Genomic DNA, 15488 nt, shown 5'->3' on the forward strand with positions numbered 1-15488 from the left:
ACATGAACTGGAGCAATACTGCACTTCTATTAAAGGCCTTAAGAGCAAGAAGGCTCTGAAAACTGACTTTGTTTTGGACAAATACTTTATTGATTGATGAATTATACACCATGTTTTTTGTTTTGTTTTTGTCTCTATTCTTACCTTGTGTTTATTTTGGATCTCTGTTTTGGAATTCATGTTTGTCTTATTTTGTGTGTTTTTCTTTCTGTAACCCCCTGGCAAATTTTGTATATATTGTAAATTGTTATTGTGAATTTAAAAAAAATCATGAAGCCAGTTATTGTTTATAGAATGTTCTCTGAATAAATAAGGTTCATCTACTATAACACCCTTATTAGATTCAATACTATTATAACACCTTTATTACCTTCAATACTATTCTAACACCTTTATTGCATTTAATATTATAACACCTTTAGATTTAATACTATTATAGCACCTTTATTACCCTTAATGCTATTATAACACCTTTATTACCTTTAATACTATTATAAAACCTTTATTATCTTTAATACTATAACACCTTTCTTACCTTTAATACTATTCTAACACCTTTATTACATTTAGTATTATAACACCTTTAGATTTAATACTATTCTAACACCTTTATTACCTGTGATGCTACTATTACACCTTTAATACAATTATAAAACCTTTATTACCTCTAATACTATTATTACACCTTTATTACCTTTAATATTATTATAACACCTTTATTACCACTAATACATAACGCCTTTATTACCTTTAATACTATTATAACACATTTACCTTTAATGCTATTATAAACCTTTTCCCTTTTTTTTTACCTTTTCTTCCTCTAATACTATTATAACACCTTTAATAGTATTATAACACCTTTATTACCTTTAATACTTTATTATAAAAAAAGCGCTATTTAAATAAAGTTTGATGATAAAACCTAAATGACCTTTAATGCCATTATAAAACCTTTAATACTATTATAACCTTATTACCTTTAATATTATAACACCTTTATTACCTTTAATACTATTATAACACCTTTATTACCTTTAATACTTTTATTATTATAAAACCTTTAATGCTATTATAAAACCTTTAATACTATTATAACACTTGTTCTTTTCTTTTACCTTTAATACTATTATAACACCCTTAATACAATTATAACACCTTTATTACCTTTAATACTATTATAACACTTTTTTTTACCTTTAATACTATTATAACACCTTTATTACTTTATATAATGAAGCTGCTTAACGACTCGTTTTGTCCCAAAAGTCTTTTTAATTTTCAACCTTCTAACAAACAATAACTGATGACTTCCCGTATAGAAATATATGTACATAAATATAGAGCCCATGAAGAGGTCAGAAGTCAGTTTATAAAATGATCCTCAGGTGCTGCAGCTGTGTCAGCTGACAGGAAGTCACCTGTTCCTTTACAGCAGAAACATTCAGGTGATGAGTGTCATCATCACAACGCTCAACTGGACATCTGACTGATGACATCATCATCCTGACGATATCGACTTATTCTGAAAGTATTCTGGAGGTCTTGGTCACTTCCTGTGAACGTTTGATGATCAGCTACTGCTTGTTGTTGCCGTTTACAGGATGAAAGTAAACAGGAAGTGTCATCCGGTCACCGGACACTCAGTCGTCTTTTGATTGGTGGACGTCGAGACTCACGACCTGCAGCTCCGTCAGGTTGCTGCTGGCCTGCTGACTCAGAACCATCTACACACACAATACACAAAATATACACATTATATACACACACACACAATACATACACATTATACACACACGATACACATTATATACACACACAATGCACATTATACACAGACACAGGCAGGTATCAGTAGTACTTCATGCAGTATCAGTAGTACTCATGTAGTATCAGTAGTACCGGGTGCAGCTGGACGGCAGAGATCTGGGGGATCTGAGCTCCGACTGGAGGCAGCGAGGTGAGGAAGACCTGTGGGAGAGCTGAGACACATCACACATTATTAATATTAGTTATTATTATTATTAGTCATTATAGTAACTGTAATAACAGTTGTAATAACGACAGTTGTAATAGTTGTAATAAGGACAGTAGTAATAGTTGTAATAAGGACAGTTGTAATAAGGACAGTAGTTAAAGTTGTAATAAGGACAGTAGTAATAATTGTAATAAGGACAGCAATAATAGTAATAAGGACAGTTGTAACAAGGACAGTAGTAATAAGGACAGTAGTAATAGTTGTAATAAGGACAGCAATAATAGTAATAAGGACAGTTGTAATAAGGACAGTAGTTAAAGTTGTAATAAGGACAGTAGTAATAATTGTAATAAGGACAGCAATAATAGTAATAAGGACAGTAGTAATAAGGACAGTAGTTATAAGGACAGTAGTTATAAGGACAGTAGTAATAGTTGTAATAAGGACAGTAGTAATAATTGTAATAAGGACAGCAATAATAGTAATAAGGACAGTAGTAATAAGGACAGTAGTTATAAGGACAGTAGTAATAAGGACAGTAGTAATAAGGACAGTAGTAATAGTTGTAATAAGGACAGTAATAACCTGGGTCATGTGAGGGGGCGTGGCCTGGCGGTTGGAACGTGTTGAGGACCGTCAAGCTGCCGTCGCTCAGGGAGGACGTCGGAGCGGCGTACATCACCGTGTGACCGCCAGGATACATCATGTGACCTGCTACTGACGATGAGGACACCACGGAGGACAGACTGGCTGCAGACAGCCAGACAGGCAGAGAGACAGACAGATAGAGAGACAGGCAGGCAGAGAGACAGGTCAACTTTGACACCTTACCTCACAAATACTTTCACAATAAAGGCTCGTCTCCAGCTTCCTGACTGCAGCAGACTGGATCAACCTCTTAGCAGGTTCTGATTTATCTGACGAGCCCCCGGCCCCGCTGGCTCCGCCCACAGACCAACAGGTGACATGTAAATGATAAAAACTCTGCGGCTGATTTTCTACAGAACAATTTCAAATCAACGCACTGCCAGAAAAAGAAGGACATGCTGCAGGATATTAGCTTTTTGGTTCCTGTGCAACAAGCGGCAGCAGACTGTCTCTGTGGCTGTTAACAGCCAATAAGAGAGCAGCACCACAGAGGTCTGGTATCCAGGTGAGTTTTATGAACACACTGAACACGTTTCATCCTGGGCCAGTGAACAGAGTCTCTGTCTCTGTTAAACATCAGTTTATAAACTCCTCCTGATGAATCATCTCTGATCCAACAGTTTGGACTTACAGGAAACACATTCATGTTGTTTCAGCTTTATGTTCCAGATTCATCTGAATCTTGATTGAAAACATATAAAGTGGAAACACGAAGCCATCAGGTGAGTTTCACTTCAGATATTAAACATTTTAAATGCTGCACATTCTCACGTTCACCTTCATACATGAGGCCCTGGCTTACCGGTGGAGGAGGCGGGGCTTACCTGCAGAGGAGGCGGGGCTATGGAGGTCAGAGCTGCTCTGATTAGTTGTGGTGTGACTGCTGGGCTGCACCTGGATGGTCTGTAGCTGCTGAGAGACTCCACCTCCTGAGACAGGTATTATTAAAAACAACCAACTTGAACTGATGTTGATGTTTCAGCTCTAATGTGTCAAACAAACACCTGCATAGTTTCTAAACATTTAGATTTTCTCTTTTTGATTGAAATCTAATTTGACTGAAGAGCAAACTGTCACTGATGGACACCCCGCCGTCTGCAGCGTGATGTCACACAGCGAGGATGCGTGTGATTCGATGTCCTCACCTGACAGAGACACGGTGGCGGGGAGGCGCAGCAGCGTGGTGGCCTGCGTGGGTGGAGCTGGGCCCTGCAGCTGGCTGAGGGGAATGGTGTGTGTGCCAGGAGGCAGCGAGGCACCTGAGGACAGGTGAGGGAGGGGGGTGAGGCCAGAGACAGAGGTCATTTCAACATCATCAGGACATAAATAACATTGATCATCAGTCAGACAGGAAGCTCCGCCCTCCTACCTGACATCAAGGTGAAGCCTCCAGGAATCACGACGCCTGCTGACGTCTTCAGCGGCGTCCCGTTGGTGGAGGAGGGCGGCGGCCAGGAGGGGGCACTGGTCTGCACCTGCATGGATACCGAGGAGGAGGAGGAGGAGGAGGAGGCCGGCATGCTGCCCGGCAGGTTGGACGCGCTAAATGCCGGTTTGATGGCGTCCTGCCAGCAGAGACAAACACGTGAAAACAAACTGATATTTTTATTATTTATTATTGTTATTATTATATTGTCTGGTCGTAGCGTTACCTTGGCGAGCTCAGGGCAGCCGTCGGCCTCAGACACCTGGTAGGTGAGGTCGGTCTCCTCGAAGCCCGTGGCGCTCATCCTCTGGTCGGAGGAGGGGTCAGAGCGTGGCGGCGAGTCCGGCGAGTTGAGGCAGGTCTGGATTAGCGCCTTGCCTGTCTCCGACGTGATCATCGGCTGCAGCTTCCTGGTGGCGAACGTGTAAACGTGACCCGTCTCGCTGGCGACCAGCAGCAACACCTGAGTGCCGGTCAGCGTGGACAGCTCGTACGCCTGCAGGGAGAGGAGGCGTGGTGGAAGGTGCAGAGTTGTAAAGTTTATTATCTGATCTTTATCGGGAGGAAACAGATAAAACTCAGTTATTTGGCGAGTTTGTTTTCGTAACTTATTTTATAAGTTAGCTACATTTAATACAAAATATTATAAATCTACACGCCGCCATGATAATTCTATTATCCTAACTCTTTGTAGGATCGAATTGAATTCAGTGAACTTTTATTATTTTTTGTGTTTGGCAGATATTATCGTACCCGCCTGTTCAAACATAAATTGTTTAATTTAGGGCCCGAGCACTGACTCAGTCAATGAGGGATCAATTGTATCCACAAGGATAATTTTTTTTCTTTTTCTTATTTTATCAGTTTGGAGGGAAAAATAAGGTGCTTGGGCTACTCAAAAACAAATAAAATTTGGCACAGTTGAAGGGCTTGGCGATAATTGTGATCCGATATGGGTTTCAGGAATGGGCATGACAAATTGGCTCTGTAGCGTCCCCTACATTATTTCCTGAGCTCCAACATTGACGAAAATTTATAAAATTCAGTAGGAATATTGAACTCTTCCAGACGAACAAAAAAAGCAGCAGGACCCATATCCTAAACTCAACAGGAGTTGGCCATTTTGATTTGCCAATTTTGAAATTGATAAATTACTAAGTCAAAGTCAAAGTCATAGCGCCCACTACTGACAACAGGAAATCAGCCTCATAATACAAACTTCTATGAGGCTGATTTCCTGTTGTCAGTAGGGGGCGATATGACTTTGACTGCAGTATGACTTTGACTTAGTAATTTATCAATTACCGAGTGATTATATTACCTGTAGATATCATTATTTGTTACATGTTGTTTTGAAGAATTTGTGTATTTTGTGGGTGTAGTTTTTTTAGTATGTTAGTGTGTTGTATGTGTTTTAGGTTGATAACAAACTTCAGTAAGTTAGTATGGGTATATTAAAGTGAGTATTATTTGTGAGTGTAAAGTGGAAGATGATGGGAGTAGAAAGAATTTGAGTCAATGTTTGATAAGTGGGCCCATCTTAGTTGTATTGTATGAAATGATGTGTGATTAAGTTATTAGGAAGTGAATAAACAGTCATGACAGACATGTAGTCAAGTTAGTTGGGGTAGGTTTACTTATAGGTTACTTATAATTGATGTGTTCTTGTATGTAGGAAAGGTGTTTGAAGTAGTAATTGTTTGTTTGCACTTGCGTTGCCATTGTCACGACTATAGGAATGTAATAGCGGCAGTGTGTCATAATGATAGAATAGATTTTAAAGTTAGGGTAAACATTCAAAAGGGAAAAGAATGATAGAAGGACGTGCTATTTTGGAGAAACCATTCTATCTTTGCGTTCATGTTGCAAGAAGTTGAATGTTGCAGATTCATCTGATAAGAAACAAAGTTTGCAGTGATATTTGTTTAATGTATTTGTCAAGTGTCACTATTATTTTTTAGATCAAAGTGTCGTCTATGCTTTAAGGCGTCTATGTGTGTTTTAAAATCTGATTAGGTCAAAGTTGATGTTGTGATGTATGTGTGTTAGCAGTGTGTTAATATGTGATGTTATGTTTACAAGCAGTCTATTTTTGACTGTTTTTTTGTTGTTATGAAATTGTGATTCGTTGTTAGGATGCATCGGCCTGTTTTTGTAAAAGTATGTGTGGGTTGAGGTGTTTGTAGGTTTACGACGTGTAACGTTAGTGGGTGGTTGACGTGACCTCAAATTCAAAGTGAAAAAAAGAATAATTCAAAAATATATGTCAAATGACATACAATTAAATTCCCTTATATGTGAATAATTCAAAACTGAATGTGTCCATTTCTAATTCTTCATATATTTAGCATATTATTCACTTTTTGGTGTGGTAGTCCTAAAATGTGTCCACCGGTGCAACAAAATAAAGAATGTCATTATTTAATTCAGAGAATGTTGGACAGATAAGATAGATAAGCCCAAGGCATATTAGTCATGAATATTTTTTATCAATTTACATTATTTTCAATGATCAATCAATGTAAATTGATAAATATATATATATATATATATATATATATATATATTATATATATATATATATATTATATATATAATATAATATATATTATATATATAATATATATATATATATTAATACTTAAACTGCATTGTACCAAAGGACTACCTTAAGACGACCAGTTCCAACACTGCACGGAAATAGTAATATTATGAACATATTTGAGACAGAACTGATCTTGTGTGCAGTCCACCTGCTCCAGAGATGTCTTCTGTCCTTCCTGATTCTGGAAGGACCCCTCTCAGTAATGGAGTGGTCACATTAATGCCTGTTTTATCTACATAATGGCGTTGCTCCAGGAGGACACCAGTTTTTGGACAAAATGTAATGTGTCATAATAACTCTACATAGGGACCTTAACACTTATATCCTCTAGATTCATTAAGTAAATACTCGTATGACATGCATTCAAGTATTTTAATGTATTTAGATTAATTTTTCATTAAATTACAGTTGTTTTAAGATAAGTAATGCTACCTAGGACAGTTGCACCGGTGGACAAATGTCATGTTCAAAACAGAATATTTGCATAGTTGAAGAACGATACTCATTGTTTGCAGATGGATTAGATGTAGAAGAATGAACTGCATATTAAAACATTAATTTTAATAAAATATTATCAAAGTTTAGTAATATTTGTCACTGGGAACACAAAAATTGAGCGTCATGTCAACCACCCTAGTGTATCATATGTATGATGATGTAGTATTTGTATGTTGATAATTTGCTAGGATATTGTTATGTAGGGGTAATGTACTTACTTGTAGAAATTGATAGCGGTTTTAATTGTTTTTGTGTTTGAAGTCATGAGTTAGACATCAAGTGTGTGGTTTCAGTAGGCACAAGGTTATTTAGGTGTTTCGTATATAGTGCAGTGATATATTTTAAGATTTAGCGTAGCGTGTGGTAGGATGTAAGACGCGCACGTCAGTGTGACTTGTAGTTATATAAGTTGAAATTAGGTATAACGCAAAGTATTTTATGAAGTGTGTTGTGGAACATGGAATACAGCGTGTTTTGTAGTTGTGGTGTGAAAGCATATTTATACATAAAAAGTAGTGTTGACTATGTTAACAGGTAAATCTAGTTGCTAAAGATATGTTGGTGAGACTTGTTTTATTTGCAGTTGCAGTGGAGAGCAATGGATTGTACAAGTATGTGTTTAGGCCGATGTGATTTGAGAATGTGTGTGTATGCCACAAATTTGTTATGATTCACAAGGGTCCATGCCTGAACACATCCCTATCTCAACATTCAGTCTAAGGCATAGCGCCCCCTACTGACAACAAGAAATCAGCCTCATACTATAAACTTCATCAGCTTTACATGACATTTTCAATGTCTGAATCAACCGCAGTGCCTGCCGGCCAACTCACCGACGCGTGTTGGGTGCGAGGGCCCGTTCACTGCTGCTTGCAGCCCTAGTTATTGTGTGTGACCTCTGACCTCTGCTCTCACCTGGCGGACTCACCTTCTTCATGATGCCGGTCTTTCTCTTGCTGAACGTGGTGTAGCGCCTCAGCTTGTTGTCGATGAACTCCATCTTGATCTTGACTCTGCCTCTGGTCTTCTTGCCGGGTCTGGCTCCGGGGGGCCCGGGGCCGGCCCCGCCGTACCCCCCGCTGAGGCCTCCGGGGGCCGCCGCTGCCTGGCCGACCTCCCGTTCGCTCCTCTCCCGCTTCACGCCCCTCCGGTCCCCGCCTGAACCCGCCGTGTCCTCGTCATCCCCGGAGTCGGAGTCCTGGTCGGAGCCGCTGTAGACCACCTCGGTGCTGTACTCCCGGTCTTCGAACCGGCCTCCGTCGGTCCCGCTGTCTGGGTTCGGTCCCGGTCCGGCCACAGGGAGGCTGTTGAGCCCGGTTCCGTTTCCTGCTCGCCCGGCTCCGGTTTTGGTGGCCATTCCAACGCCGCTCCCCGCCAGCAGTCCCCGCGGGGTCCCCCACCGGGTCCCCCACCGGCCGGGTTTGGAGCCTGCTGCCCGGCTAACGGAGCTAACGGCGGCTAACAGTTAGCATCAGTTAGCGGTTACTTTAGCAACAAGTGAAGCTGTCCGTCCATCAAAGTCCGTAAATCAGCGAGAGTTCAGGCCGAACAGCCAGAGAACATCAGAGAAAACACTGGGGAACATTTTCTGTGTTTAAATATTTCCAGTTTGATCAGAATTAGGGAATAAAGTTAAAAAGTTGTGTTTTTGTGCCGTGATCAGGCGGCCCGGCCCCCAGAAACACTCCGCTCCACATAAGGAAATGACGAGCAGCACCCGCCGATATCCGTCCGCTGCGGATATATAGTTCCACAGACTGTACGTGCTGTTTTCACTGTTTTTATGTAAAGCATCCCACAGATCAGCAGAAACAACTCATTGATGTTTAATACACGACATGATGCAGAAGAGACGTGAGGCTATTGCCGACTGTGCGCAGTGATACCACAGGGCGACGTGTTCATGCGGAAAGGAGGGGAACTACTTTCCTCCATATAAAGAAGTCCGTTTCCTTTTATGCCGATGCCGCTCCTTATATGGTCACATACACTACAAATATGTGCAGAGCGGAAAAACAAGAGTAACCCTTAAAAACTACATTAAATGGATTAAAACTCTCTGACCTCAACCATGTTTTCATGTTTTCTGTTTGTTTGTTTGTTTGTTTGTTTGTTTGTTTGTTTGTTTGTCGGCCTGATGTGATGAAAGCATGCCACATATTCATTTGTTCATTTCAACATTTTGAGAGTTCTTTTTTGTTTTATTTATTAATAAATAAATATAAAAGCTGAGTTAACATGAAGTAGGCAGTAAAAGAATAAACTGAAGTAAATAGAGAAAATGTTTGACATCTAAAAGTATTTTTCTGATGTTTGACTTTTACTGCATTATATTCTGCAGAAATATGGTTATTAGGGCCATGGGGCAATCACACCGAGCACTATGTTATACTGTGGATTTTTTCTTCTTCCTCTTCCGGACACAATTTCTTCCCGCTACTAGTCTGGAGTTGCAGGACAAATTATATATCCAAACATGCGTTTTGATCGGGATTGGTGTGCAATTGCTTTTCTCTGCGGAATACATTTCGTGGCGTCATGTCGCGAAAAACTGCCCAAAATTTTGCATTATAGTGAATGGGACAGCTGAAAAAAATGAGCGAAAAAGAACAATAATTGGAGATTTTCAAACGTCTACTTCTCCGGCATAATTTCACCTAGAGACTCCATTTAAACTTTAAACAGTAGACACAAGTCTTGTGTATTGGTGTATTAATCCACATTTGGATAGGTCATATAGTTTTTTATCAATCCCTGTTCAATGACCATGATCATTTTGGGAGAAATTCTGATATTATAATGGGTGTGTATTGCATGGAATGTTCGTGTCAGAGTGTGTGATGTCATCGCTCAGAGTGTAGAGGGAGAGAAAAAATTGTCAAAAAATAAATTTGAAAACTGCGCTCCGGGCCACAAATTCCACTCTACAGAAATAATTTATACATAGAAACGTTGGAAAATTTGTCTTCTCACTCACAATCTTCTGGTAAAGCTGTCAGAGTTATAGTTTGGGCGTATGACGCACAGATGCACCACCAACACGCACCAACAGCCCCATTGGCTCCCATATTAAAAAACGCAGGAATATTTCTGTAGAAAAGCATATTTAACAGTTTTTCAGATCGCTCTTACAAAGCTTTTTCTTTATTTGTCTTCACAAAAAACATATGTAGCTATTCAGGAAGAACTCAGGGCGTATTTTGAGGTTGAATCATAGTGTACACACACCGGCAGTAGCCCCCGTGGCCCTTTCAGAATTTCCCCAGAGGAAATTTTGTAGTTATTATTATTGTCATAATAAATAACAGCAATGATTATAAGAATACCAATTATATCAAAATTATTATTATGATATAATTGTTGTTAATATTATTGATTATTATTGTTGTTATTATTAGAGGTCAGAAGTCCCTGTGTGACTTCTGACCTCGGAGCCGGTGCCAGCCCCCCTTCTGAGCACAGAGCTGAACCAGGATCAGGTGTCTATATTTACCTGAGATTAGCAGCAGCCACTTCCTGTCGTCCCTCAGAGCGTCCTGACGGTCGGAGCAGCAACATGTCAGCGCTCAGCAGTTCAGCCGCTGCCGCAGGCCCTGCCCCCTGGAGGAATAACAGCCTGCTGCTGGGGGGGGGGCGGGACCCCCCTCTGTCCGACCAGGGAGAGACCATCATCGGAGTTTACCTGCTGCTGCTGGGTGGGTACACAAACACACAGGCACGTACACACACACAGACACACAAACACACACACATACAAACGCACATCAAGAACAACTTTCAGAAAGTCTGACAATTTTAAACTGCAGATATATTGATTGTATTGATTTTGCAGCAGGTCAGAGGTTTCTAATGTATTTAGAGAATAAACGTCCTGATCCCAATGTGAGGACGGGGACAGGAAGAGCGTCCTCATGCTGTCCTCATGTGCCTTCTGCTCAGCGCTCAGCAGGAGGGTCCACACCTGATTGGCTGTGACAGACTGGCAGCCTACTGCAGGGGGTGATTCAGGTCTCACAGTCCCTGAAAGAGGACCTGTCTCTGTCTCTTCTGTGACATAGAGGGGATGTTTTGAAAAACACATGGAACACATTACTGACATAAATCACCATGACAATCTGATGATTGTAGTCTGGTTGTAGTCCGGTTGTAGTGTGATTGTAGTCCGATTGTAATCTGGTTGTAGTCCGGTTGTAGCCTGGTTGCAATCTGATTGTAGTCTGGTTATTGTCCAGTTGTAGTCTGATTTTAGTCCGATTATAGCCTGGTTGCAGTCTTGTTGTAGTCTGGTTGTTGTCCAGTTGTAGTCAAGTTGTAGTCCAGTTTTAGTCTGGTTTTAACCTGGTTGTAGTCAGGTTGTAGTCCGACTGTAGTCCGGTTGTAGTCTGATTGTAGTCAAGATGTGGTTGGATTGTAGTCTGGTTCTAGTCTGGTTCTAGTTTAGTTGTAGACAGTTGTAGTCCGGATATAGTCCGACTGTAGCCCGGTTATAGTCTGGTTGTAGTCTGCTGGGATGAGGGTCTGTGAAGTCCTGGTTCTAACAGGGAAATGGTTCCTCTCTATCTGTGGCCATGTATCAGATTATGGTTATTTCTGGATGGTGGTCTGAAGGTTCCTCGCCCTGTCAGGGTGGTACTGCTGAGGGCTCAGGTGGGGGTTTTCAGACCAAACAGTCCTCTGGGAGTGTTGGGCAGCGAGGATTCAGTGAAGTCGTCTGGACTGACATCAGCGTGAGGTCGTGCGGTCCCTCTGCTGAGGGCGCTTCATGCAGTTTGTTCTTCCTGTTTTGTTGGCGGTGGCGAGGGGTGCTTCAGCGGCCCAGGTGAGATGTACCTGACGGTGTGTCTCCGTGGTGCATTCAGGTTGGTTGTCCTGGTTTGGAAACAGCATCGTCCTCTTCGTCCTATGCAGACAGCGAGCCACCCTGCAGCCCACTGACTACCTGACCTTTAACCTCGCCATCTCCGACGCCAGCATCTCGGTGTTCGGATACTCCAGAGGCATCATCGAGATCTTCAACGTCTTCCAGCACAGTGACTACATCATCTCCTCCATCTGGACCTGCCAGGTACCACTCACTTGAGACTCACTTGATGCTGGGCTTACACCAAAAGATTTTTAACAGTCCCAGACTAAAAACTGAGTAAATCTAGGAGTTTTACTGGAGTCTTTTCCTAGTGACAGTGACGTAACAAAATCAACAACCAATAGATGAGCACAGGAAAGGTCCCCGGTTCCAGACCGGGCAGTAAAACCACTTCCACAGGAAAAAGTAACATCACAATAATGCTAGTGAGCTCAGTCCTCAATAAAAATATAGTGATGTAATATATTTACGGACACAGGTGGGATTTTTGGGGGTGCTGTTTCTTAATAAAGAGAACAGTAAGGAGACCCAGTTAAAATGTATAAATAAATGTATACATAAATAAGTAATAAATAATCGATGATTAATGTATGACAAGTTGATAGAGCTGATAAATATAATTATTCAATTAAACAAATTATAATTACATAGAACATAAATGTATATCATTAATTTATTTCTAAATTTCCTTTATTCTTCCTTATATCTATTTTTACTCAAAATTTCATGTCAGAAAAACAGCCGTTCTTCAGCTTTATTAAGGCGTCTTCTCCTCTTCTTTTTGTTGTTGTTTTTTACAACACAAACTGAGACTGAGATTCGTTTGTAACTCACCTAAGACTCACCTGAGACTCACCGGTAACTCATCTGTATCATCTGCGACTCACCTGTTACCTGTTCTCACCTGTTACCTGTCCTTACCTGTTACCTGTTCTCACCTGTCACCTGTCCTTACCTGTTACCTGTCCTTACCTGTTACCTGTCCTCACCTGTTACCTGTCCTCAGCTGTTACTGTCCTCACCTGTTACCTGTCCTGTGGTGTCCTGCAGGTGGACGGTTTCTTCACGCTGCTGTTCGGCCTGAGCAGCATCAACACTCTGTCAGTCATCAGCGTGACGCGCTACATTAAAGGCTGTCACCCCAGCAGAGGTCAGAGGTCACAGTTTTTTACCTGTCCGGTGAACAGGTATTGGGCAGGTTTACATGAATTGTTTAATGTTTTACTGTAAATATAGAAAGTGTCCAGGGGCCTCATGTATCAACGCTGCGTACGCACAAAAACATTGCATACGCTGTTTTTTCCGCACACGCCACATGTATGAAAAGTGAACTTGCCGTGAGAATGTGCGGACTGCTCTGCAACTTTTCAAGGTGCCATGAGAATGTGCAGTGGCACCGCAAAGTTTTGTTTGGCAGAAACTACTGTCTTTTATGCTCTATTTAAAACGTGTTTAATGTCTAAAGTCATACTACACACAACTGGCATTATTTTTTATAGTTTATAGCTCTCGGAAAATGGAGGGAAAATGCCGTTTTCTACCATCAATTACCCGTTCTAAATATGAGAGGATAGATGATTTTTTTTTCATCTATTATCATATTTTAGACTTCACCTACGTACTGCTGCTTAATTGTGCAATGATAGTATGTTGAAGTCTATATGTTGTATGTGTGTGTGTGTGTGTGTGTGTCAGCTCGTCACATCAGCAGGTTCAGCGTCTCCATCTGTCTGCTTCTCATCTGGATCTCAGCTGGATTCTGGTCTGGAGCTCCGCTGCTCGGCTGGGGGAGCTACAAAGGTTTCAACCTGTTTACGCTCTAAGCCCTGTCCCCTGTCCCCTGTCCTCTGACCTCTGACCTCTGTCTCCTGTCTTCTGTCCTCTGTCTCTTCTCCTGTCTTCTGTCCTCTGTCTCCGGTCCTCTCTCCTCTCTTCTATCTTCTGTCTCCTCTCCTGTCCTCTGACCTCTGACCCCTGTCCTCTTTCCTCTGTCCTCTGAGCCCTGTCCTCTTTCCTCTTGCCTCTGCCCCCCCCTGTCCTCTGACCTCTGCCCCTTGTCCTCTGTCTCCTCTCCTCTGTCCTCTTTCTCCTGTCCTCTGTCCTCTTTCTCCTGTCCTCTGTCATCTGTCTCCTGACCTCTGACCCCTGTCCTCTTTCCTCTGTCCTCTGACCTCTGTCCTCCTCCGTCTCCTGTCCTCTGTCCCCGTCCTCTGACCTCCGTCCCTTGTCCCTGCAGACCGTGGATACGGGACCTGTGAGATCGACTGGGCGAAGGCGGTCTCGTCGGGGTCCTACAGGTCTTACATCATCAGCATCTTCGTGGTGTGTTTCTTCGTTCCGGTTCTGGTCATGTTGTTCTGCTACGTGTCCATCATCAACACGGTGAAGAGAGGGAACGCCCTGACGGAGGGGGACCTCTCAGACCGCCAGAGACAGGTGGAGAGGGACGTCACCATCGTGAGTCCACACCAGTCCAAATCAGTCTACATCAGTCCACACCAGTCCACATCAATCCAAATCAGTCCACACCAGTCCACACCAGTCCAAATCAGTCTACATCAGTCCACACCAGTCAAAAATCAGTCCACATCAGTCCACATTGGTCCACACCAGTCCACACCAGTCCAAATCAGTCCACATCAGTCCACATTGGTCTACACCAGTCCAAATCAGTCCACACTGGTCCACACCAGTCCACATCAGTCCACACCAGTCCAGAAAGTCCAGATAGTCCAGATCAATCCACCTGAGTCCAAACGAGTCCACATCAGTCCAGGCGAGTCCACACAGGTACTCAAAGTTTCCAGACCAGGATCTACTTCATGATCCAGACCAGGGTTCAGGACTCTCTTGTTTCTCTTGCAGGTTTCCATAGTGATCTGTACGGCATTCATCCTGGCATGGTCGCCGTACGCTGTCGTGTCCATGTGGTCCGCCTGTGGCTTCCACGTGCCCAACCTCACCAGCATCTTCACCCGCCTGTTCGCCAAGTCTGCCAGCTTCTACAACCCGCTCATCTACTTCGGGCTCAGCTCCAAATTCCGTAAGGATGTGGCTGTCCTGCTGCCCTGCACGCGGGACGCCAAGGACACAGTCCGGCTGAAGCGATTCAGGCCGAAGGCCGACGCCCACGGCAGGCTGAGAGGTCCTCTGAACCGGACGGAGAAGAAGTACTCGCCCATGAACCGGCCTGACCCCAGTCTTGGCCCGGACGCCGCCACAGGGAGCCCGCCCCACACGCCGCCGCCCGCAAACAAGGAAGTGTTTTACATCAACATGCCCCGCCCCTCTGAGACCAGCCCCGAGTTTGAATGTGAGAGACTCTGAGAACCTCTCCAGATCTCGGCGTGGACGGACCGTCACTCAGGAGATCGCCACAAACTGACAGTTCAACTCAAACCAGCCGACCAGAATGCATAAAAACTTTCGTTAAAGTGACGAGCTGAGAAGAAGACGTTACTTACGTCAC

General features: G+C 42.6%; 2 protein-coding genes across 2 annotated transcripts in view; one reads left to right on the plus strand and one right to left on the minus strand.

Moving 5' to 3' along the window:
* Positions 1-1255: 1255 nt before the first annotated feature.
* On the minus strand, positions 1256-9106 carry LOC131968983 (serum response factor-like). Its single transcript, XM_059330085.1, has 8 exons — positions 8084-9106; positions 4279-4548; positions 3996-4191; positions 3772-3885; positions 3451-3555; positions 2564-2728; positions 1903-1982; positions 1256-1727 (listed from the first exon to the last, which is right to left on the minus strand). The coding sequence occupies exons 1-8, from the start codon at positions 8510-8512 to the stop codon at positions 1644-1646; spliced, it is 1443 nt and encodes a 480-aa protein (XP_059186068.1). The 5' UTR covers positions 8513-9106; the 3' UTR covers positions 1256-1643.
* A 1605-nt stretch (positions 9107-10711) lies between these two features.
* The window catches only part of LOC131969756 (opsin-5-like), a 5067-nt gene continuing 290 nt past the window's right edge, over positions 10712-15488 (plus strand). The window contains exons 1-6 of the mRNA XM_059330950.1: positions 10712-10850; positions 12015-12220; positions 13070-13169; positions 13715-13819; positions 14256-14476; positions 14885-15488. The exon at positions 14885-15488 is cut by the window's right edge and continues 290 nt beyond it. Of these exons, the coding sequence (XP_059186933.1) occupies positions 10712-10850; positions 12015-12220; positions 13070-13169; positions 13715-13819; positions 14256-14476; positions 14885-15346 (1233 nt within the window). The 3' untranslated portion in view covers positions 15347-15488. The remainder of the gene's footprint in view (positions 10851-12014; positions 12221-13069; positions 13170-13714; positions 13820-14255; positions 14477-14884) is intronic.

The sequence above is a fragment of the Centropristis striata genome, chromosome 1, assembly GCF_030273125.1.
Source record: "Centropristis striata isolate RG_2023a ecotype Rhode Island chromosome 1, C.striata_1.0, whole genome shotgun sequence".
Classification (NCBI taxonomy): domain Eukaryota; kingdom Metazoa; phylum Chordata; class Actinopteri; order Perciformes; family Serranidae; genus Centropristis; species Centropristis striata.